The sequence below is a fragment of the Neopsephotus bourkii genome, unplaced genomic scaffold (genome assembly GCF_033783945.1).
Source record: "Neopsephotus bourkii isolate Nb327-2 ecotype Australia unplaced genomic scaffold, CSIRO-AGI_Nbou_v1 NB_1767, whole genome shotgun sequence".
Classification (NCBI taxonomy): Eukaryota; Metazoa; Chordata; class Aves; order Psittaciformes; family Psittacidae; genus Neopsephotus; species Neopsephotus bourkii.
The window spans coordinates 4,930,285-4,956,155 of record NW_026902241.1 but is presented as its reverse complement, the minus strand read 5'-3'; the positions used below and the strand labels follow the sequence as shown (position 1 = coordinate 4,956,155).

The window sequence follows — 25,871 nt, the reverse complement described above, 5'->3', positions numbered from 1 at the left end:
ATAGCATGACCAACTGCTTATAGGAAGAATCCTGTAATAAAGGAGATAAAAATATTTTTCATGAAAGCATAGCATTAATGTTCTAGAAAACTACAATAAATAATTTTCCTGGGTCCTTCTGCCCGCTTTCCTTTAGGCCCTAGTTTAGCAAGTTCAGTTAATCAGGCCTCAGAATATTCTGTCTGCACTTAAGAGAGCATTGTTACTGAAGAGTGCTCTTTTTTGATGCAATCAAAAGTGATAGTCACTTAATGGTATTCAGCTTTGTGGTAAATGTGAAGAATCCTGTAAGCCAGTGTGTGTACATCTGAAGTTAGGATCCATTACAGAGATTAGTCCAGTGGCTTTTTAAATATTCTTCAGTCTGTGCAGCCTCATTATGGCGTTCTTGTTGATCCTGTTTTTTTAAATAAGTAGTACCAAAATGCTGTTGACATATCACAGAGAAGGGGTTTTCACTGTAATGTTACTTAATAAAAGCTATATCTTAGCTAATTGTCTGCAGCATTTGCTACAGCATGCACATGAACAAGTATTGTGAAAGTTATGCTCAAGCATCTCTTATACATCTTCTTGCTTGCTTTCTTTTTTTCTTTTTTTTCTTTTTTTAATCCTCTTTTATTAGTGGACCTATTGGACCTGAACACAACAAGTGAAATTTTCAAACAGCACAAGTTGAGTCAAAATGACCAGCTCATTGGTGTCCAGGATGTGATCAGCTGTCTCACAACCATCTACAGTGGGCTTGAGGAGAAACACAAAGATATGGTGAATGTTCCTCTCTGTGTAGACATGTGTCTTAACTGGCTACTCAATGTATATGATAGGTAAGTAAGAAGTCTTTATGCACAGTGTGTATCCCAGGAATTTAATATAGCATTAACAAAGTATAAATCATGAAGGCAGAACTCTGGTGATTTTTGCATATGTGATGTGACATATCAGTAATGCTAGACTTATGGCACTGTTATATATTTTTCTGAGTTACTTTCTTGAGGAAGTGTCCATGATAATAGAAAAATAATAAAGCCTTGAGAAGTTCTTTAATAGAAAATTACATCTTTTGATATTTTTGTCTTAGTAGTGAAAGTGCAGTTGCTTATAATGAGACATTTCTTATGCTGTCCTGCTCAAATCTGAACTATCATTACATTGCTTTTATACTACTACTATACTCAGAGGATATAATAAAGTCCACTCCAACAGCCCCTCATGATTTTAGCCAGTTCTGAGTCTCCAGACACTTCTTTCTTCTGCTGAATGTCAAACTCTCATCTCTCTGCACTATGTCAGCCTGCATGACCTAAAGTTAGCATGCTTTTATTTAGTTGTGATTTTGAGTCATGAGTCTGTTGCTCATTTTGATTAGTGGACTTCACTATTGTCCTCACCTTTCCATAGTAAAAACTGGGAAAAGACTTGGTTTCTATGAGCTCTTCCATTTCATCTGGTGTGTTAAGTTACATTGCTTGAGCAGAGGCATTTCAGGACCCTTCTGCAGCTGACTAAAGACACAGTAGTGCAATACACGTGGTGGTTGCTTTAGTTTTGTCTAATTGGATAGATGCTTTAGTTTGGAGTTATGCACAGAATTGCAAATCCAGTTTTCTAGGCTGCATGAGGTTGTTTACCAGATTTCTTTTATTTCTCTCCATTTGAAGATGGAAAGGGCAAAATTATTTCTTGAATAATGATAGAATTTCTTATAACTGGCTTTGCAAGATAGCTGTTACTTGTTGATGTATGCAATATCTTCACTATGTTCACTCACTTAATCAGTGCCAGATTCTAACAGTTCACAGGTTTTTGCATTCTCCCCCTTCACCTGTCCAGAGGACTATGTTCCAGTACTCCTATACTTTATGGATATTTTATTTTATTGTTATTTTAAATATTGTGGTAGGGAGAGTGAAGGGGGGAAGAAAGTAAGTACAACAAGTTATCACTGATGTGGTGACTGTGTATTATGCTTTGGCATTCGAATATTGTTCTTTAATACCATGGCATTTTTGTTAGTTGGACTCATCATTGCTGCTGAAAAAATTGACAGCCCATCATACAGTGGCTGGGACTTCTTCCTGCAACTATTTTCATTTTGCAGAGCTGCAAATCAAGTGGGGTGCTTGGCTTATGTTATTGTTTATTTTGAGTAAGAGGCTTAATAATGTCAGAGAGTTTTGTGGTTTGTTTTGGGTTTGTTTTTTTTTTTTTTTGTAGTTACTGGTTTTGTTGTTGGTTTTTCTTTGGTTTTGGGTGCTTTTGTTTGGGATTTTTTGTTTGGCTTTGTTTGCTTGCAGTTTTGGGTTGTTTTTTTTTTGTTTTGTTTGTTTTGGTGGGGTTTTTGGTTCTGGGTTGTTTTGGGTTTTTTCTCCAGATGGTTACAAATCCATTATATTTTCTTCAGCTTACCTTTGTTTACTAACTTCAGGTAAAAGTCAGTTGTTTAGTCTGTTTATATTTATAATGCCCATAGTAAGCAACAAACCTTTCTTTCAATAATGTTTCCTGATGCTCACAGTTCCCTTGATTATTGTGTTGAAAGCTTTAGTACAGATAATTCCTCAAGCTGATGAAAGACTTGAATATTTGGTCAAATTCAGAAAATAGAAGAGAAAGGTTTTCTGAGATAAAATTATATTTTACAGTGTGTTTCCTTGCTCCCCTTTCAAATCTATTCCAGGAGAAAAATAATGCTGAAAGAATAAGCACTGACTTTAAGCTGGTTTTTCGTTCGCTTTTTTTTTTTTTTTAATTGGCCTTTAGAAAAGAGCTAATTTGTATCTTGGCATTTCCATTGTTTATTGCATTGGTGTTATACATATACAATGTTTCAAATCGTTAAACTGTCTACAAAAAGCATGTTGGTTGCATGCTATTAACCTGAAATTTAATTACTGATTCACAGATTGATGGCAAACTAAATAGCTCTTCTGACTTACCTACAGATGTCTTTGGCCCTTCAAAAGAGCCAGTTTATTTTTAGAAAAATTCTGTTGTGTTCTGATATTTTCTGACACATCAGGAATGATTCATTTGTCAAGCTGTGTAGAGGAGAGAAACATTAAATTTATTCAGTGACTTTCACTTCTTCAAGGACTCAAAGGTTGTTCCAGGCAGCAACATCTGCCCTATAAACACTTTCCAAACTTAGAGTTCCTTGATTTGCTTAGAGATTTATTAAAAATAAATGCATTGCATTTTACAAAGAGAGCTGTGAAAGAAATTGCTCTATGAAATCATTTGGCCAGGCCTGTGTTTAAATCATCCAACAGCAATAGCCAGTGGTTATTGTTCTGGACTATATGCTGTCAAATTTGCTAAAATCTCCAAACATCATTTATAAGATATGAACTGATAGCTTTCAATATGAATGGAGTATCTTAACACCCTTGAAATAATTTGTTTCAGATATTTTGGTTTGTCATACATAATATAGAATACATGTGCTAATTGTGGGTGATGACTCTATTTCAATTAGAATTACTCATGAAGAGACTTTGACATGCACTGTTCTTAATGTCTTGCAATGTTTGTCTGAATTCTTGTATTTCAACTTTTAAATTTTCTCAGTTTTTTTTAAGTTAGGATGCTTCTGGTAATGCCTTCTTTAAACTGAATTTCTTTGGTACATTAGCCTAGGAAGGGTAGTTATGTTACGGCACTTATGCTAACATTTTCCATATGATCAAAGCTGTCTTTCATGATCATTCTCTATGGCCCAGTCTTTGCCTGAAGCATTACAACTTTGTTATTTCTTGTGGCACTGGAACACCTGGCACATTCTAGCACCCTGCTGAGTTAATATCCCAGGCCTTACCAGTGTGTTAATTTCAGCAAAATCAGAACTTCTGAGGGATGAGGAGGATGAGAGACCTGCTCAGTCAGCCTTAACTTTATGCCTTGGTTTTGATGGTAGCTGATAGAAGTTTTCTGTGTCCACTCGAATTGCATTCCCTGTGTTGATGATAGCCGTCTTGGCTCATAGAGGACTCTGCAGGAACAGCTTAGCAGGCTGTGATAGTAGTAAGAAGCGCTCTAGAAAGGACACGGCTGTAGAAAAGGAAAATTAGCTCCTTTGTCTGAATTCTCTGTGGTTGATCATGTGGAGACAGAGATCTAACAAACTGCCTTCTGTTGCTGGGTTGTGTAGATAATCGATAGATGCAGTCTGTGTTAGTCCTTAGTTGCAATGTCAATGTTGACTAGCCTTGAGAGCTCTTCTCAAGGGCTCATCTTTTTCCTCCTCCAGTTTTTGTTGCTAGTGCCTGATGCTTTTATGCTATTGCCCCACATCCCTGTGGAACAAAGGGTTCCTCTGAATTTGATATTGCTTACCTTGTTTTCTGTTGATTTGTCAGTCATTCTTACTGTGTGTTCCTGTTTGCAGTCTCTTATACTTAATCTTGTCCTCTGGCAGCTTTTTTTTATCTGGCTAACTCCTGTGTGCAGCTCTGCCCATCACTGTATGCCCCTTTGACATTCACATTGTTCACATACTTAGCTAAAATGCTTATATATTATATCTGGCTATGCCATTGTGACACTACAGAATACTTACATAACGTTGCTAGACAATAGTTTTGCATGCTTATATGCAACACTCTAATATTAATTATACCCTGATTAGTACATTTATAATTTGCAAGTGTCACAAGCCTCTGTTTTGACTATAGTGTAGACCGTGTTTGCCTGTCAAATAAGTTTTGGGTACTAAATCTGTTAGGATGTAAGAAAAAGGAATGAAGCTTGCATATGATGCTTGCAGGATTTTGGAAAGCTTTTGGAAAGCTTGCTAAGGTAAGTTTCCCGAAAGACATACCTGCTGATAATTTAAACCCAGCCTAATATCTGTCTTTGAATTTCTGAGGTGGTTTAGGATTTAGCACACTGTTCTGAAGTTGAGATGTTCCTGTAGCCAAGTAGTACTAAACTGTATTATACGAATCCCAAATGCTTCACACACCTTATGTAGAAAAGTTGGCATTGTAGTTTTTTCACTTGTTTGGAGTTCAGTTGTTATATGATTAGCAAGGGAACTGATGGGGCATAGCTTGTGTCAATTGCCACAGTTAACTATCATGTTTTCCTCTCCTCTTCTGCATCCTGTAGTTCCAGTATCTCCAGTAGTAAGATGTAGGATAAAAGTGTTCTTCCTTTCTTTTCTGATACTAGAGCCATTTTGAGCTTACCTTTTTTCCCCTCTCATTTACTTGTTGTTGTATAGTAGTGACAGTCATCAGTTTTTATATAAAGTTGCTTTTTTTATTCTCTGCAGCTGTGTTGGATCTCTGAAACAGCTGAATGGTTGCTCTCTGCTTGGATGGAGAGTTCAAGCTATGCACCAAAGTTGTATGCGCCCTCAACCCAGCCTCTACTCATGTAGTGTGGTATCCTCTTATGCCCTTGACCTTGATCTAGTTAGCTGATTCCCCCACTAAACTATTCCTCTATATATTTTCAGCACACTCTCCTACCATGCTTAGAAATTATGCATACCTTTTAACACTTATTTTGTAAGGTTTGACAGCTAAATTACTTCTGGGTTCTGTGCTACCTCTAGACTGGCAGTGGGTGAAGGCATATAAGGCAGAGCCTCCCTGAAGCATATGCAGAGACAGCAGAATCACCTAAAAAAGCATGGATTTGTTTATTTCCTCCTTCCCATCACCTCTCTTTGCTTTCCCCTTCCCCACTAGAACAATAAAATTACAGTTCATTTGAGGAAGGAGAAGAATGTCAGCATCACACTGTATTGTTAATGAATCCTTAGACTTTGTATTGCCTGTGGAAAGAGGGCTCACATATATCCAGAGGGACAAATGGACTTTAGTAAACAAGAAAAGCACCTGTGACAAGTGTCTGTAATGGTTTTACCGTGTTTCATTTGAAGATAGATCAGAGGTCAGTAATGTGCCATTTTGAGACTGCCTTTCACTGTTGTATCAATGGAGAATGGACAACTTTTAATAGAGGTATAATGGTTCATACTTTTTTGGGATCAGAGCAAAACATATCTGAGCTGCTTCAGGTGTTCTTATCAATTGGCCTTTTAATAGCAAGCATGCTTGTATTGCTATAGTGAATCTAAGAGGTGTGCTGGCATTTGATTCTAAATACTGGACCCATAAATTTTTTATTAATTGAAAAATTAAAAGTTTTCCTGAACTTTCCAGCTGTAAGGCTTTGATTTTTAAATGTTATCACACACAGCATAATTAGATGGTTGTGCTGCAGTCAGAGACACCCTGACAGGCTAGTGAAAGGGCTCAACAGGAATCTCATGAAGTTCAGTGAAGGGAAATATTAAATCCTCTCCCTAAGGAGCAATTACCCCATACACCAGTACAAGCTGGGGGTTGACTGGCTAGAAAGCAGCTTTGCAGGAAAGGCCCTGGGCAACCTGATGGACACCAAGTTGAACATGAGCCAACAACGTGTGCTTGTGGCAAAGTAGGCCAACAGTGTCCTCAGCTGCATTAGGAAAAGCCTTCCCAGCAGTTCAAGAGAGGCAGGTTATCCTCCCCCTCTGCTCGGGACTGGTTAGACACATCTGGAGTGCTGGGTCCAGTCCTAGGCTCTCCAGGACAAAAGAGGCATGGACAAACTGGAATGAGTCCAGTGAAGTACCACAGAAATGATTAAGGACTAGAAGTATTTTATGTATCAGGAGAGGCTGAGAGCTGGGACTTTTCAACAAGGAAAAAAGACAAAAAGACGTTTCAGGGGGATCTCATCAATGTGCATAAATACCCAATAAGAACAGTAAAGAAGATGGAGCCAGGTTGTTCTCAGTGCTGCCCAGTGACAGGACAAGAGGCAGTGGGCACAGACTTAAAATTCAACATATAAGAAAAAGTTGGGGCTTTTTTTAAGGTGAGAGTGAACAAAGAGTTCCACAGTTTGCCTGGAGAAGCTGTGCAGTCTTCATCCTTGAAGGTATTCAAAACACAATTGAAAATGATTGGGAAATAGCTGCTTTATCTGACTGAGCAGGGACATTGATCTAGAAGATCTCTGGAAGTCCCTCCCAACTTCAGTGGTTTTGTGGCTAAGATGGGCAAATTTAAACCATTGAACTGGAAGTGTCAGTGCTACAGTTACGCGCGGGGGGGGGGAGCGAAATCTTGGGTTTGGTGTGCCATCTTTTACTGTGTATATGATTATAGTGCTAATAATTATCTGTTTCCAAGAAAAAGGCTAGTGGGAAATATGTTGCTCTTTAGAAAAATGAAATATTGCAGGCTTTGCAATTCTTTTTATAATTTATTGAGAAAATTGGTTTTGTGCAAAGGAAGTTTTTCACAGTCCCTATAGGAATCTGCTGAAATCTGGGGAAGTTTGAAGCTTCCATATATGTGCCCTGACCTGCACAGGGCACATATGTGGCCTGTTAGCTGCGAAGTTTTTCTGAGCTTATGCTTTTAACAAACAGATGCTGTTGTCAGTCATGAGTTAAATCAAAGCTGAATCCAGCTTTGTTTTTCCATTGAATACAAAGTTAACGCACAGGCAACCTTGCACTGAACTTCATCAAGGTTGCAGAATGAGCCATTAACGTGTTAAGGTGTGCCAGAATGATGTAGTGTCAGTGACTGAAAAAGGTAATTCAAAGCTAGGATTGAATGTGTGAAATAGGTGGCACTTTCATAACATTCTGGAAAATTGGGTCCACATTTTCAAGCTAGGCAGTAAAAGTAATGTGCATTTTTGATTAATTTGGCAATAATTTCTCTGTACCTCTCTTCCAGCCTGTGGAATGGAAAAGATAATGCTGTCTATTCTCACTAGATTAAGTGATAATTGTGAAGAAAAATGCATTAATATCTGTAAGGTGCTTCGCTAATTTACTGAGAGCCCAGGAGTAAATGAATAATTTTGTATTCAGCTCAACATTTGTGAAATAAATCAGACAGCAGACCGTATGTTGAACAGATAGGACAGAAAGAGATATCTAATAACCACTCCAGAAGTAAAGAATATATCACTTTTGCATGACAGAAAGGAACAAAGTAATGTTTGTGGTGATACTTACTGGTGAAACATCCAAATAACTTTAAATGCAGGGTCTGTGTATAATATATACAGTTTAACTACTATTCTTATGATTTATTTTTTTTTGGCCATGTCTCATGTAAGACAAATTGCATCATGGTTTATGGTCTTTGAAAAAAGAAATTATCAGATCTCTTAAGAATGTGTTTCTGCACTCATATTTTGAACTTTAAAATTGTCCTTTTCATGTGCCCTGGGTTTGTTGCTTCAGTACTTTTTTGAACAGTGTTTTTATTGCAGGTTTAAAATCACTTGGTTTTGTTACCACTTACTTGTTCTCAAGTAGCTTAAGGCTTGATGTGTAGTGGTTTGGTTTGGGTTTTCTGTTTGGGTTTTTTTTTGACATGTTGGACAAGATGAACCTCCAGTAACATTGCTTAAAAAGAGCAACAGCTCCACATTATTTAATTACTGCATGTGGTTGGCTGTTCATGTCTTGGTATACATGTATCGTAAAGCATTTTAAACATAAAAGGAAAAAATAAAGTGAAAACAATGAATTACTGTGATATGAATACATGGTTTTATTTTGCAGTCATTGTGTTTCACACTGTGTAATAGGCTTTCCTGCTGTGTGCTTGTGTATATTTTCTCTGTATTCCACATTATTAAATTGTATTGAGAGCTTTACAGAGCTAAATGTCTGCCCTTTTGGAGTAGTACAAATGGTTTTGACGTGTAAACCACTTAGAAGGCAAGCTGAGCTTTTTTAAGGGAAGAATTCTTAATGTGATTTGTAGTGTTAATTTGTTTTGAGATTTGAAGTGTATTTGAAGTAGAACTCACCAATGCATTTGCATTTTTTAATAACTTGAGTTGTAATGAAATAAAATTAAATTGTATTAAATTCTTATCTTTATTATTTCAGTGGCCGAACTGGAAAAATTCGAGTGCAGTCGCTGAAAATTGGCTTGATGTCTCTTTCTAAGGGCCTTCTGGAAGAGAAGTACAGATGTAAGGAAGAATGTATTTTATAAAATGCTTACTTTATATAATTAAGTCATGCACTATGACAAAACACATTATAGCAAAATTCATAGTAAAACATTTCTCATGCCTGTAGCAAGGCAGTTTTCTTGTAAGTAAAATAGAACTGTTGTTTTCATTATCATCAGTGAGCGAGAAAGTGGGATTTATATCCTGACTGGAAAGTATTGGTGTAAATTAGTCATTGTTTAATGTGTGTTATTGCTCTCCCCAAAAGCAAGGAGAATGTAACCATGTGGAAGCTAGAGAAGTATTCTCTTTGACTGATTCTGTTGTCTTTTGTGCGTATGTATGTTTTGTTGAGGGTAAAATCAGTCAAGTCAGTGTTGATTGGAAAAGGTGAACATGTCTGATAAAGCAAGGAAGTACATCAAAATCCAGCAGTCATATTTTGTGATCTATGAGAATGATGATCTGAACTCTGGAAATAGTTTTCTAGTATGCATGCTTTTCTGCCAGAATTGCACACAAAAGTTTATATTATGTTGATTTAAGTAATTTTGGAAGCTTGAGAAATTCTGAATAGTATAAAAATATTTCACAAAAATAATTGCAGGAGCTGAAGAACATTCACATTGTGGCAAACACTGCTGACAAAAACAGAAGAAGAGATTAAACGCTATGTAAGAGCATCCTAAATGGACAGTTACATATTATCCACATAATCTTTAAATTGCTATTCTTTGCAGTAGTCACTTGACACATTGTGTAAACAAATATAAAATATATAGAGACTGTGTTTGCCCTGTGACATTGGAGCTCTGCAACAATTTCATCTTTCCTTAAAAGCATTTGTAGGTAATCTTGTAATCTTAGCTGTTAATATTGAGCAGAAGTACAGGTATTTTATGCATAAGATCATGTTTTGGCCATCTGATTGGCATAGTGTGAGCCTTTGGGGTTTTTTGGTTTCTTTACATCGTTTGATGTATCTATGAATAAATCCATAAGTAAAGGAGCTTGGCAGAAATACCTTTGTTCAGTAATGGTAATTCAGGGGGTAATCTGCTATTTGGTGTGAATTAAAGGGTTTTCATAAAATACAGGAGTGAGGTTGTGGATTACAGAATGATAACGTACAAAAAGATGGCCCCAAAAAAAACCAAACAACCCAAACCTGTGAATAAACTCAGTAAATTGCTATCAGTAATGAATTAATATACTTACAGTCACTGAATACAGGTACTGAAGCAGAACAAGGAGAGTACGAGGTCAGATTCATTATGCTGTTGCTTTGTGTCTAGTCGTAAAATAAAAATGGTGGTTGCAGTTTTGTATAATCTGTGTTAACACACAGTGGTCTTTTTCCTGCAGATTGCTGTAAAAAGTCCTAAAAAACTGTACAGAAAAAGTCTCAGGAGCCTTTTTTACCAAGTGATCATGACTTCAACCTGAAATACATCTGAAAGCAGAGGATTAATAGTCAGATAAAGCATCCTTTATTTGTTATAACTTTTGATCAGTGGGCCAGCTTTGATCAGAAAGAAATTTTGCCAAAGGAGAAAGGAAGTAATGGTGTCGGGTACTGGTTGGTGGCTTTGCAGTTAGCATTTCAGGGTCCTCTGGCACAGGATGTGTCACAGACTGATCTTTGGTGTGAGCTCTCTTGCTTGTTTTGGTTTTGCCACACCCTACTACTGATCTACTGTTGAGAGAAATTTTCTTATATGTCATAGAATCAGCCAGGTTAGAAAAGGCCTTTAAGATCAAGTCCAACCATTTTAGACCTCAAAGAGAAAACTGTAATGGAAATGATAGGTGTTTTCAAAAAAATAAGTCACTTGGAAGGAAGAACAATATCCCCAGATATGGGTGCTTAATACAAATTTTAGTCACTCAATTTTAGTGGTCTCAAATGTTCTAGGAAGGTAAAAGTTAATCATATCAGCAAGTGTTTGCAACAATAAAAAATTTGTGTGTATGATTAGTCACAGCAGGTTTTATGCCTAGTCACCCAATCAGTAGACAAATGATGTCTCAGAGTGTGAATTTCCTAAGGGACAGCAGGAATTCTATTCTTCCCTCCCTTTTCTTCAGCTTTAGAGGTTGAGATCTCAGTGTGTAATAACTGGGAATAAGTTTGTGTGCATTTCACTCTTACCTGGACTCATTTTTAATCCAGAAGGCCCAGACTGGCAGCAGAAACAGAAAACACACCTGGAGTTTTATTTAGTGTATAGATTTGTAGATTTTTGGGTCATATAATTTACTGCATTAAAAATGTAGGATTTGGGGTGAAAGAGGCTACTTCAAGTAGCCAAATCTCAGCTGTAAAGCATTTCAGTTTTCAAGTGATGTAAAACATCCTTGGAATGTAACTTTTTTACTGTTATGTTTATGTTCCTAATTTTCAAACCATTTGGAACTAACACTGTGATAGTGAAGAAAAAAAAAAAAAAGAAAGAAATGGATCCTGTTTTTTAACAATTCAACATAAAATGTGTGTGTGGACATTTCACTACTATCTTATTGCCATTTTTGAAGGAATCTAACAAACTTTTCAGCATTTTCAAGTATCCCCTTCTATACCAGCCAGTCAGTACATTTTTACAGGTTGTTGCAGCTGAAATCCCATTGGCTGTCATCCTCGAAATACAAGTGTGAGGCTGAATTTGATTTAAGATTAACTGATTATTTTTACTTTTTTCTTTCTTCTGTTCTTTTCCTATGGCTTCGGTCTGAATAATCTTTTCTTTCACTTCCCCAATTGTTCTTTTTGCCCTTTTGGTAGAGTCCCATGTACAATTTAACATTTATATGAATGTATTATGTGTAAACTCATATGTATGTATATATTAACAAACTCCAAGAGTTTGTGACTTCTGATGTTACTCGTGGGTGATGTATGAGGTCCCTTTTCCCACTGGCATGAATATGTTTGAGTACTCCCTGTCAGAGGTAAAATGAGCTCTTCCTATATGTTTGCCACTTGGGAGCTGCCCTCAACATGCCTCCTTGGCCAGGGAACATCTTGTGGGGTAATTTAAGGAGGTAGGACAGAAGGCCAAAGTATTTCAGCTTTCCATACCTTTAGCCTAGGAACTTCTGCTCCTGTGTGTCACATCAAAGGCATTGAGGATTACTGGAAAAGAAGATAGCATCCATGGACTCCTTTGCATTTGGACACTCACTAGTTATGGCACAGCTGCCAGTGTTAAATTTTGGGTTTTTTAAGTGGAGTGTTTTGGTGGAGTTTTAGCTCTTCAGAGGTATTTGATTTCCTACTTGCATCAACCCTAGCTAATCACTTTCCCTATTTCCTCTCCTGCCGTGTAATTTTTTCCTCCTTTTACTACCTCTCCAATCAACCCAAGTTTTAGGGCTTAGGAAATGATTTCATCTTCCTCCCAGCTAAAGCAGTTAATGAATTGTTTTTCTTTTAGTGCCTGTTTCTGCTGTAGACTGATGCAAACAGAAAAAATGGAACAGGCTTTTATTTTTATTATTTTTTTTTCTATCAGGTTTTTCAAACTAACACTTAGAAACAGGAAAACTATCCCAGCTGCAGCTGAAGAAGCTAGCCAGGACCTGGGTTTGCCAGATGATCCTGCAACCATGCAGTACTTGTTCTGTCACTGATGTTTTCTGTGGGGCTTTTTTCCTCACCACTGAGCACTGAAGATGCTATAGCATTGTTTGACTAGTCAAGAAAAGGGCAAGAAAAATACAAGAACCTCTAAAACCCAATTCAGTCATCTGGATTTCTCTTTCGTGAAAATCCTGTCTTCTGCCTCAGACTCCTTTGCCAAGATAAAAAGTATGACCAGACTTCCAGAAGCACGCTGGCAAAGCTTGACTATTGCTCCAAATGAAAGGCAAACCAATTTACACAGTGTAATAAAAGAGTTTCTCTTGAGTGTTTCTGAACAAAGCTTTGTTTTGCAATCAGAAGTGCAGTCAGACTGAATTTTCAACTTTCATTTATTTCTAATCTAGTAATGATTATTATGGCGGGGAAAAGTAGGGGAATAGTATAATTTTTTTTTTTTCTTTTAAAATTATTTAGAGCTTTAATCCAAGCCAGGCAATGAATGCAATGGTATACATGAAAATTAAATCAAGCTGGTGCCTCTTGTTGGTATTGCAGATCTCTTCAAGGAGGTGGCAGGCCCCACAGAAATGTGTGACCAGAGGCAGCTGGGCCTGCTGCTTCACGATGCTATCCAGATCCCACGGCAGCTTGGGGAAGTGGCAGCCTTTGGTGGCAGCAACATTGAACCCAGCGTGCGCAGCTGCTTCCAGCAGGTAAGGTAACAGAGACCTTCATGTAAAAAACAATACCCTTTCCCTGAAGTCTTAAGATTCATTTTTACATGCTGTAAAAATAAGAGATTAATTTAAAAATGTCCACTGAGTTTTTGAACAGGAATAAATATGCTTCTGCAACTAAATGTAGGAGGTTTATGGTTTCGGAGAGGCTCAAACAAATCACATTTAGGAAAAACATATATAAATCTTTGTGGTTTGACAACACTGGCTGCTCTAAAAGCTGTTAAAAAAATTTGTAGCAGCCAATTATCCTGCTTTACATCATTCAAAGCAACCCGATACTGTGAGAACAACGTGCTTTTCCCTGCTGGAACAAGACATGATCTCAGCAGAACAGGAGGATGATGTTGATAGTAATTTTTGTCCTTGTGCATCAGAAAACTATTTAGCATTATTTTAGTGACAAAAGAGCTTGTGGTTGCATGAAACTTCATGGATAGTCTTTTATATATTGTGAGCCTTTATGCAGCAAATCAGAACATGGAATAAAGCTGTCTTAGAGCCTGCTGTTCCGCTCCACACTACATGCAGGGGGTTAATTAGGCTGCAAGGAGTGTTTCTGTCTGTTTAAAGAAGATGAGAATTAAAAAGGGGATGTAATGGAACACAACCCAACTCAAACTTTGTCAGGGATACCTAAGGCTCCGACCACTTCTTAGTGATAATTATACTGCTTGAGTGTGTTATTTCTGTGAAAGTGGCTGATTTTGAGTATTGTCAGAAATTATGTATAGACTAAAAATTCACTATGGCGTATATAAAACTACTGAGTTTAATATTTCTGATTTTATTGAATCAAGCACTAAATGTTATAGTGAACTTTCAGAGCATTTTTCTTTTGGCATTCTTTCAGAGACATTGCTACATTTTCAGTGCATTGAAAAATTCAGTTGTAGTAAGTTTATTTCTTTTCAGAAGTATTAAATTTACTTCTGGACTCTGAGATGACTAGAATTGGAAGAGCATTTGTCCAGATAATGAATAATTTGGTAGATATTTGTGGAAGTTGGTTTCACCAATTAACCATGTAAAACTTCCCCTGAGGTTTTAACATTTCTGCTTCGGAGAATAAGGGATGGTTCTTGATGTATCTATCACTGGCCTCAAGTGGCTCAAGTCATACTGAAATAAATTATTCATTTGCTAGTAGCAGGCTTTGAGTAGAGGAATGATCTTTATATCTCTCAAGGATCTGCCCTATCTACCATGCTGTTCAATTATGGGTGAGGGGCACTGGGAAGGTAGTGTTTAATTACTTTAAGTGATATTATGATTATACTGATGGTAAGGTTGTATCCCTCATGTCACATAAATGGCTCAAGTTCAGTCCCCAGTCATTAAAAGAGCATAGAGAAAGGCTGCAGCTGCATGACAGTTATCTCAGACTAGTGAAAATGGGTATTTTACTGGTGGGGAAATCAGTGGGGGATTTGTTTTGGGTTGGGTTGGGTTTTTTTCTTGTCACTCCCTCTTACCAGAAAAATTTACTTGATCTAAGAATAGGTTAAGAAGCCTGATGTTGCTTCTTGTCACATGTTAATATTTAAGAATAATTTTCATTTTAAATAGTGTTCTATTACTTCCAGTGAGCTCAGAAAGATGTCTGTTCTTATTGCTGACATTATATCACAAATGCATTTGTGAATATAACACCTTTACAGGTAGCCTCCTCTAGTGTTTGCAACTTGAAGAGAATATGGAAGCATGTTGGCTTCTTAAAACAAACATGCTAATACTTTGGCTGTGCCATATTCTTGCAGTGATTTCCTAAAAGTGGCAGATTTCTTTCTCATTATTTATTTATGTACCTGTTCATTTTTGGGGGGGTTTAATGTGCTGTCTTGAAAGAATACTGCGGGGTCAAACCACAATAAGAAAGCCTGAATGAGTCTCATGCCAATTAGTAGACCTTACTGGCTTTTAGCAGTCTGGCATAGATTATAACTCAAAAGACAACCTGTCTGAACTACAGAAAATCCTTCCCTTTCATGCTCCCTTACTTCTCAATTCCTTTCCTTTCAAAGATGGCTTTACTGTGGACTTCATTACTCCTTTACTATGTGCTCCATCTTTGTTACCATCTGTTTACTCTGTCACATCCACATCTATTTAGTGCTCTATACTCTTACTAACTTGTTTTCTTTATATGAATTTTAATTGAGGTTTTTTCTTGTATCCTGCAGCTGGTTTTACATTAACATGGCGTGGAAAGGATTGACACAGGTGGTTTGGTTTGGTTTTGTTTGGTTTTTATTGGTTTTTTTTTAAGTTGAGTTTGAAGTAAAATCTGCTTGTACATGTTCTTTGGTTTTGTTGTTGTGCTTTCCTTAATTTGAATGTGGGGTTGTTTTTTTTGGTTTTTTTTTTTCTTTTCTCTCCACAGAACCACAATAAGCCAGAAATAACTGTAAAGCAATTTATAGATTGGATGCGCTTAGAGCCACAGTCTATGGTATGGCTACCAGTTCTACACCGTGTGGCAGCTGCAGAAACAGCAAAACACCAGGCCAAATGTAACATCTGTAAAGAGTGTCCAATTGTTGGCTTTAGGTAAGAGGAGAGGAATTGGGTGCAAAACTTCTCTGAAAATATCCACACTTTTAGATCTTCCAATTACAGTTCTTTCTGTTTGTTTTTCTACAATTTTCCTGCTTTAAGATGGGATCTGCCACCCATAGTGAGGCCACAGTTTGACATAAGCTATTGCCTTTCTGGCTCCTGCAGTACCACTGTTAGACACCCGATGGTCCTTTTACTGACCAGTATGCAGGGCAGGCTGTCATCAGGTGTTTTGGCATTAGTGGAACCAATAGATAGCAAATGAAGTATAAATGAACCCCATGTGTTCCATTAGCACAAGAATAAAAGGAGCTGATCAGTAAGAAAAGATGTGTCCTGTCTGCCTGCTCTCCTGCATAAGGCTTGGGAAAATAAGTCATGTCAGGCAGTATTAAACACCCTTCAACACCAGTCTTTCCTTGCTTAGCACAAACATTGATATGTTACCGTGATAAGACTTGCACAGTTCCTTTCTAAAGCATTAAACATAATCAAACTTCCATCTGTTCAAAGGGAGCTGTGCATTCTAAAAAATAAACAACTGATACTAGGGATATTCTGCAAGTTCCTCTCCTAAACAGTATGATTTAAATATGAATTATCATCATTGGGCATGAGATAGTTGGTACCCTTAGTACTGTAACAACTAAAATGCATTTGTGAATTGATTACTCCAGTGTATAAATTATTTTTTTTTAAAACATCACAGGCTTTTTCCTCTGCTGTGGTCACGTATTTGAGTGCATTATTTAGGAATGATATAAAGCAGGCTTTCTTGTAACTGATTCTAAAACTTTTCTTTAGATATGTAGGCAGATAAGGTAAGTTTTATTTCTCATGCTTTCTGTTTCTCCTTTTTCTGATGATTTAACTGATAACAATATGAGTCCTAAGGTCAGGTTCATCTCGTCTAGCTTTAGGCATGCAGGCGTTAGTCTGATTGAGCTAGCAACCCCATTCTTTTACTATAAATATAAATATGTGAGTACTTCCAAAATAATAAATCTGTTCCAACTTTGTTGCCTGTCTTAAGAGGAGATGGAATTCTAAATGTTCCTATTTTGCTTAATGCTTGAGGGGGGCATAGAGTGACAAAGGTCAGGCTCAGATATCTTTTAGATGCCTAAGTTGAATCCTGTATGTTCTGAAATATTCTGTGTGGAGAATGAGGACAAAGAGACAGACAAGAAGAGAATGAAAGTCAAAGTAATGGCTAATTTTAAACAGTTGCTCCAACATATTTAGAGATCTGCAACAAGCATCTAGCATCTTAGCAGAAGGTAGATGTGGCCATTTAATAGACAGGCTCTGAGTAAAGATTATAAACAGTTGCATCAGCATCCTTAAAAGTGAATCTTTACATTTATAGACACACATTCTCTTGCAAAACAAAACATAAAACTCATCTGGGGAAAAATGTGGATTGGTACTGAAAGCTGCTCTCAAGATGCAATTTAATTTAAATTTTAAGTTTCAGTAGCTATTCAGTTTGGTTCAGTTAGCTCATTTTAGTTTCATACAAATGATATAACCCCATCCACAGAACACCCATAATATAAAAAACAGTGGGTGGAATCTGGAATTGAATTGTTGCTTTAGTCAGCTTTTGTTTTAAAATAAAATCATGTTCCTGGTGGCTGTATTTAATACAGAGGAATACTGGATAAGTTTGTAACCTTGTTCATACCTATGCATGCTCTTAAAAAAAAAAAAAAAAAGGTAAAAAATTTAATTTTTAAAACTTATTTTTATGTTATTTTTATAATTCATGAATTCTCAAAGAGTTTTATTTTCTAAAATTTGTTTAGAATTTCTGAACATCAAAATGATGTACAAACATTTAAGCTAACTGGTAAATGTAAAAACATATAAAAGTAAATCAGTCTGGTTTATGTATTCTATTTTTTTTTAAGGTACCATCTGAATACAAAAGAGATGAAAAGAAAAACTAAAGCAATATAGTTTCGAGGGAGTCTGAACCGTAAAATTATAACTTTTCATGCTCCATCTATGAATCTGATGCCTGTAAGATTTTCTGCTGTAAAGCAATTTGGGCAATAGATGGTTGACATTGGCTCCCTGTATGGCTGTAGGAGGCAGGAATTTCTTTTAAATACCCAATGAGGTGATCTGTTTAGTGTAGGAAGGTTGTGTGAATTGGATTAAGAGGGCTACAGGTTTCAGGTGTACCACGCAGCTGCTGCTGTGGCACCACTGCCCCTCGGGTCTGCAGCTGTGATGAGTGTTGGCTGTGCCATGTCCTGGTCACACACACACTTGAAAGTTCTTCCTAAACTAATCCCAACAAACTACTGTGTCCTTGTGTTGCTGCTGCTGAAAAGCAGGTGATACCATTTCAGAGAATAATTTGCCTTCTTGAGGCTTAGTAACAAGTAAATATTAGAACTAAACTTAGGAAGCTCTAATTGCTTTGTTTAATGTCCCCATAGGTACCGGAGCTTAAAACATTTCAACTATGACGTCTGTCAGAGTTGTTTCTTTTCTGGCCGTACAGCAAAAGGACATAAATTGCATTACCCAATGGTGGAGTATTGTATACCCGTGAGTACCAATTTATTGACTGTTCCTAAGGGGTTGCTTTTCTGTTATTTGAAGTCTCAGTGGTGTGGGTTTTTTTTTTAGTCTTCTGTCACCTATATGGTCTGCCAGGTTTCCTTTTTATATGTTTAGTAGAGCCTGTCTTTCTGCCTTTCTCTTTGGAAGTTGTCAGGGACTTCGCTAGTGCTGCTGATTTCATGTGGGTGGTGCGTGGATTGTGTGGGAATGGGTAGAAGTATCCACCTCTGAGAGAATTTGAACTTACATTTGCTTTGCAAAAGCAAAGCTGGAATATTAAATATAATTGAAGTACTTGTATACTTGTACATGCAAATGCACTCTCTATATTGGTGCGAACATGTCAGAGGAAAGGGGCTCACTTTACTATTGCTATATCATAGTAAAGAATATTTAATATTCTACTAATGCGCTTTAGTATTTTTTAAGGTGCATGATCTTTGCTTTCAGGTTCAGCATTCGTTTGCCTCTTGAAAAACATGGTTAGAAATATGTCATGTTTCATTCTGCTGAGTAATTACTGTTTACTGGGATATCTAAAAATTGGTGTATAGCTGAAAAAAAAAAGAAAGCAGAATTGACAGTTTCTAATAAAAAAATGATGTGAGAGGTTTGCTAACAAGAATCAATTTTGCAACACAGGATTTTCCTAATGAAAGTTCAGACACGATTTGATACTGATCACTTACTTGCCTCCTTAGCCAATGTAACCCAAACAGTATGAGCATGTCCAAGACATATTTGTCTTAGATTTTTTTTTTTCTCCCTGTAAAGTTCTCTCAAACCTCATCTTTAGTTTATATCATGGTCATGGAGCAGAACTAATATATTTTTACTGCCTATATGACACAGAAAATTCAGAAATGAAGGTGTAAGGTGTGTCAAAATAGATAATGCTGCCAGTCCACAGGATAAGATACCCTTCCTGTTGCATTAGTCAAATACAGAGATTCATCTGGTATGGGGGTATGGTACTGTCCCTAGAAAAGGGTAGCTTATTTCTGGTAACTTCTAGGTTTTGTCTAGAAGCAGAAGATTTGATATCTGAGAGAAATTTTCAGTCCTTGTTGAACATATTCACATTATGTAGCTGTGAACCATTTCATTTACAATATTGTCATTCATACAGAAAAATATGTTCTGGAAATGGTTGGAATTCCCTCTGTCCCTAGGACTAGGAACAGCTCGTTCTGCAAAAAGGATATAGTTTTAAAGCAATATTAAGTGCAAAATAAGGTGACCTAAGGCAAAAATCCCTTCTTTCCATGAAATATGGGAGGGATGAGGTGAATCCACTATGGAATACTAGAGGGAATAAGATAACATTATTGATTAAAGTGAGTAGAGGAAGGCAAATATATAGGAGGTAAAGGAAGGAAATTGAGGCAGTTTAAAGTAGAGCAGAATAAGAGATGGCATATAATTTAGGTGACACATAAGATTAGAGGTGCAGAGGTCTGGCACTGACCCCTATTAATTTGGAAGCTTAATATGGGAGTTTATGGGAATTTTTCTGGGATCCTGCTGGAAATATGCTCTACTAGCTCCTTATATGCCTGTTAAACTTCCATAATCAATATCTGCATGCAGTCCATTTTAACTAATCTCATCTGGATTATGTTTGGAATAAAGAATTTATTTCACAGAAAGAATCTATAGCTTTTTTGTTATCACTATTTGTAATAATATTCTTCATTCGGTGTACTTATTTGTTGCTAAACCTCTCCACATACTGAACTCATTTAATGCAAGATAATATTTAAGAATTCCAGTGAGTTACTAGAACAGCTCATGTTTAAATGGAGTAATGCTCCAAAAATAGCAAGAGAGCTGCATCTTTGGAGAAAAAATAAAATAAAAAGAAGGTACCAAAAGCCAATGAATTGTTCCTTAGAATCCGTTATATTACAGTACAGGCAGCCTGAATAGGAAGAATGCTCTCTTTTCAACCAAATTAAAGGCTGTTGGTGTTAAAAATGTTACTTTTGTGGTTGATGTTGCAAAGCAGAGTACAAATACATGTACTCGTCAAACTGCATTGATAAAATCTAGTTTCTATTTCTTGCTGTTAATGTCTATTAATGCATTAATAGCAACATTACTAGTAATAATTAGGGAAAGAAAAAGCATCCCTGGTTAATAAAGCTGTCGTTTAGAACTAGAGCTTAGTCACAGATGGAGGGAAGTCATTTTAATTGTCTTCAGGTAAGCATTTCACTGTTAGTGTATAAAAGAATTTCTCAGAAGCTCAGTTACATCTACTTAAATTTGAATTTATTTGGAGAGGGTCTAAGGAATCTGTTTTTAAAATTAGATTTGCAAGGGGACAATTCTGCATTTAAATGAGTTTAATTATAATTGCGTCAGGTGAGAATTGCTTCATAATTTCAGAATAGGACTATTTGCACCAGATATATGTGTAGTTATTGCATCCTAATCTGTAATGCCATTTAGTATTCATCCTAGCTTGCAGTTTAGTTTTCTTGATGCTAGAAATGCAGAAATTCAGTTACACATTTATTTTTTTTATCCCCATTCAGGATTTAGAGATGGGTGAGGTACTGAAATGAAAACATTACTGTCTCGAAGTAGTAGAAATGCAAAGTCATTGTAGTTAATGTAGGGTTTTTTTTCACCTTTAAATACGCTTTCTCTGAAAAGAAGGAGAAAAAGGATTTCTAATACATATGTGTAAAATTTTTGTAAGATTTTCCTAGCATCTAGTTCAGGAATACTGTTACATAAGTACCTTTATGATTTATTTTTAGCTTTTTTGGAATGAAAATTCTCTCCGTTCTCCCAGTAGTCATTACTTGTGTTATATCAATGTGACTTTCTGTACCCAGTGGTCCTTTGAATTTCAGTTGGAAATAGTTATTGCACCAGGTTTTTTCTCCAAACTGTTTCCACTTCACAACTCCTATATTCCACAGTAAAACTATAAATGCAGCTTTTCTGAGGTAATGCACAAATATCAAATCAGCCGTTCTGAAATTTTATCATAGTGAATATTCTTACTTCTTGACCTCAGTATAAGTATTATCAATTTTTGTAGTTCTATACCACTACACTCACCCGGCACAGCTCCTTATTTTGGGAACTGTATTTTTGTAGCCTTTCTATACAAAGTGATGGCAGCAAAGGTTAGCCCCTTTATCTTCCAGATGACCAGGATTTTATTTCCCTGAAAGAGCTCAGAATGTGAGAGGCAAAACATCAGAAATTATTGCTTGAATGATAGTTCACCCTAGACTGAAAATTTCTTTTCAGGCACGATAAAGATTATCTGCAATAGTGCCTGTTAAGACTTCTGCTCTAGGTAAGTCATCTGAAAATTTAATTGCTACTGACATCCAGAGAAGACGAATACATTCCTGAACATTAAGCGGCCTCAGTATTTTATAAGAAACAAAGTGACATAAGTAAGTCAGTAGTTTCATCTTGACGTGCTTATCAACGCACCAAGCATGTTGCTTCACTGTTTTCAAAATGAGATTGTTCTGTGGGGAAGATGAAAGTAGCAGAGATGGCTGAATCCCGCTCTTTTGCATGAGAAACATTGCTTCTAGCTGTGGAGTTCATAGATTACCCTTTGCCTTGAGAATAGCTGTGTTTTCAGAGTAGTCTTTGATATATAGCAGCTGGGCAACGTGCTTTCCTCAAAGTTTCATTCTTATGGTTGCTTGGATAGCTGGCTTATATGATCTGCTACCCTTTTGCAACTTCATTTGTTAAATTCTGAGATAAATTAATTACTCTTGAAATTACAGCTTGGTTTCATTGGAGAAAACTAAAATGGACACACGGTTTATAATCAATCTCTCCTCTTGGTGAGGAATTGCTGTGAAATGCCCCTATTTGAAAGTAGTCACAGAAGGATAATCTTCACAATGTTACACAGTGCAAACATCACTGATGTGGCAGTGACAGCCATAAATACAGTTGTTACACCTTTTACAACCTAATTTTTGTGGTATCCTCTCTCATGCATCTAACTGAGGGATGTGAGATGCTTTGTTGAATGGGAATGAATGTATGCACTTAAACGTATTGAAGTTATTGGTGAATTGCATTTTTAAGCATCAATTAAAAAAAAAACAAAAAATAAAATAAGAGGAATGATGTATATGTCTTTTTACGTCTTACACTGGGGAGTTTGCCAACCTCCATGTACTACCTAGCTGACAGCTGCTTTAAGAGGCAGCTATCATCATAGCTGCGCATATTGTAGCTCTTACCCAAGATGGATCTAAGAATTTTGTTTCCCATCAAGAACAGTCAGGCTTATGGTACAAATTAAACCAAATGTTACAGGTAAATAAAATGTCAAGAAATAAAAATATGAAGATATAAAAAAGGCTGGTTTGTTTGTTAAACTGCAAACCTTAAAATTTACCAATGCATTTGAAGAGTATCAAATTCAGATGTCTGTTATTAGAGCTTCTATTAAAGAGTAAACTAAAGCCCTTTTAAATGGCATCTATATAATTTCTATTTCTATTCTCATGTATATTAGAACTGCTCTTTGTTTTTATGTTAGGCGTGGCATAAGAAATGTAGTAAGGAGAATGATGATTTAAATGGAGAGTAGTCTTTTTACACAGGTAGGTGCAGTGAGATGAATGGGAAATTGGTCTTTCATTATCACTTCTTATTTTTTCTTTGAAAAAAAAGATTATAGTAAGAAATAAATACAAGTCAAGGTATGATAAATATTGTATATTCTTTATTCACATATGGGGTTTATTTATGTTTATTATAATTTTTATATTAAATATGAGTTAATTTAGAGCTCTAGCTGGTTTATTACGTTCTTGGTGGTGCTTTTTTCCAACAGATTTGTTCTAATATATTAAAAATGTATGCTGTTTTTTTTTAATTTGCATATAATAACCATGCCTCAGGGTTTTGTTTTTCCCCACTGCTTTCCATGTAAATCCCAGTTTCTTAAATTTGTGATGGTTTAGAAGGAATTTTGTCTGGTTTTAAATTGTGACTTAAGACTCCATGTATGCCTGGCTGGTATAATGAAGGCTAATGCCAGTTTTGTCAGATTTTCGCCTTGAGACTTTCCACTATGGATGTAATTTTACTTAGTTATGTGTGCCAGCCATGGATCTTAGTTATTCCTTCCTGAACTTTGTCTTGTTCTAAGAACTGACATTTTAAATCAAGTTTGAAAGCACAGTCTTTTGGCTGAAATTTTCAGTGAAGGAAAGGGTATTTTTTCTTTGCTTTTGAAGTAGTTGTGTAACTATGGTGGTATTTGCGCTATTGATTTGTGTGGAAATAGTAAAGATGTCATAATATAAGGAAGTGTACAGGCTAGCTGTTGGTTTTAATTTAGTAGATAGATCCTACACAACAGTGCCTGAATATTCATTTTTGAAAGTAAAATGCTATAGTACATCTCTCTTGGCATAATTTTGGATTTGATTATGTAGTGTGGTTATATGCAAAAAAATTAGACTACATACTTCCAGGAGCTGCGTCTTAGTTGCATGTAAATTAAAATAGTTCCTCCAAATCTGCTGAAATATTTCTGGTTAGTATTTATTGTTGTAAGCAAGTGCAAATTCATATTAGTCTTTACAAGGAACTGGGTCAGGCTGTCATACCAAATAACAAATACACCAGAGAAAAAGTTTGGCAGCTCACTAGACATGTATTTCTATAATGCGTAGGTACTAAAACTTTCATTCCTTGGCCTTGGGACAGAGTTCCATCTGCTGAAGTTACTGTTGCGTGAGAACAAGCAGCCCTTTGGGCTGCCTCGTGTTCCTTGTTTAGATGATGCAGTGATTGGAGCAGATGCTTTCTGAGAATGATTCTGTGAGCCCTCCCTGAGTTCACCTGTATTAAAATTTGGGGGGTCAAACACACCATAGTCCCAAATTTTCTCAGTGTGTTTTTACTTGTTAAAGCCTCACGTAGGAAGTTCCTACTAACATCGTTTTGATTATCTGCTATTTTTATTGCTCATCTGATCTGCATAACATAGTTTGTAACTGCATACATTATACATACATTAAAATATGTAGGTAGCATTTTTATGTTTTGCCAATGAGAATATAATCTGAGAATGGTTTGTCTGCCCTGCTTCTAGGCCTCTTAGTAGTATGTCATAGAAAAAAGAATTACAGAAATGAAGTCCTTCACACTGTTTTCCCTATGGATATCCATCCGCTTTAGCATCCTTTTTGTTAACAGGCTTCTCCCAAAGCAGAGGGTAAAGAGAGACAATCTGTAGCTTGTTATGGGATTTGGGCTGGAAATCTGTAGAAGCCATTGCGTATCTTCAGCCAAAGCAGGAGGTGAATAGCCACTTTACAGCAGGTGCAAGAAGAAACATTTAATAGTAGCTGCTACATGTGATGGGGACCATTCTGTTTAAATACTCAGTATAGTCTGCAAGCACATAAACTTTAAAGGCATACTATATACTATTATTCCTTCCTGCAGATCTCTTTATTGCCGTTTTCACCTTGTATTTTATGCCTGCATGTTTTGCTTGTATCCCTGCTTTTGTAGCAGAAGTTAACTGAATAATATTACCAAAGCAATGCTGCCATTATTGCTGTGATTATTTCCAGTTAAATTGATTTTTAAAGCAGTTGCATTGATTATAATTCTGTTCTAAAGAACAGAAATTCATGGGTAGAGGGAGGGGATGGGGCTAAGTGCTCAGTTTTGCAAGAGGCTGTGTCAGTGTGGGTCTGTAAAAGAAGCTGTTGGGGTTTGGGGGTTTTATTTTTGTTGGTTTTTTGGGGGTGGTTTTTTTTGTTTTTTCTTTTGTTCTGTTGTTGTTGGTTTGGTTTTGTTTGTTTTTTTGGTTTTTGTTTGGGGTTTCTTTGGTTGGTTGGTTTTGGTTTTTTAAACCAAACCAGTACTGTTAGCTGGGGTTTTTCAACAGAGCCATTAACAAGTTTTTCTGTCCATGGGGTGAGTCACAAACTTCATGTATATGAGTAATTTGTCAAGATTGCTTTCCCTGGTGTAGGTGTACCACTGAAACTGGCTTTCAGTGGCTCAGAGTATCCCCTTGTATCTGGCACTGACTTGTCTTTTTTCTGAAATATGATTTTTTCTGAAATACGATTTGTGTTGTGTAAGGCTGGTTATAAATATTTAGCTTAAGACTTGAACCCATTTCATTTTTTTCTCTAATTTATTATCTAAGCCATTGGCAATTACAATACATTTATTGGAATTTGAAGCCTCGCCGTTTTCTGGTAGAAGAGAATTTGTAGATGCATTATTATTATTATTGTACCATATTTCAGGACACTACACAGCAGGGGAATTGGAAGTAGATGATCTTTAAGGTCCTTTTCAACACAAACCATTCTGTGATTCTATGAATTTTAACGTCATTAACATTTTGAAGTTTTTTATTGTATCCTTTTTCAGGACAGTAGCTCGTTAGT

The 25,871-nt window shown here is 36.4% G+C and overlaps 1 protein-coding gene across 6 annotated transcripts in view; it reads left to right on the top strand.

Moving 5' to 3' along the window:
* Positions 1–25,871, top strand: part of UTRN (utrophin) — a 369,401-nt gene that overhangs the window by 318,491 nt on the left and 25,039 nt on the right. For all 6 annotated transcript variants that reach the window (XM_061378712.1, XM_061378711.1, XM_061378710.1 and 3 more), the window contains 5 exons: positions 626–827; positions 8,921–9,006; positions 13,127–13,284; positions 15,692–15,858; positions 18,318–18,429. In XM_061378712.1, coding sequence (XP_061234696.1) covers positions 626–827; positions 8,921–9,006; positions 13,127–13,284; positions 15,692–15,858; positions 18,318–18,429 — 725 coding nt within the window. The remainder of the gene's footprint in view (positions 1–625; positions 828–8,920; positions 9,007–13,126; positions 13,285–15,691; positions 15,859–18,317; positions 18,430–25,871) is intronic.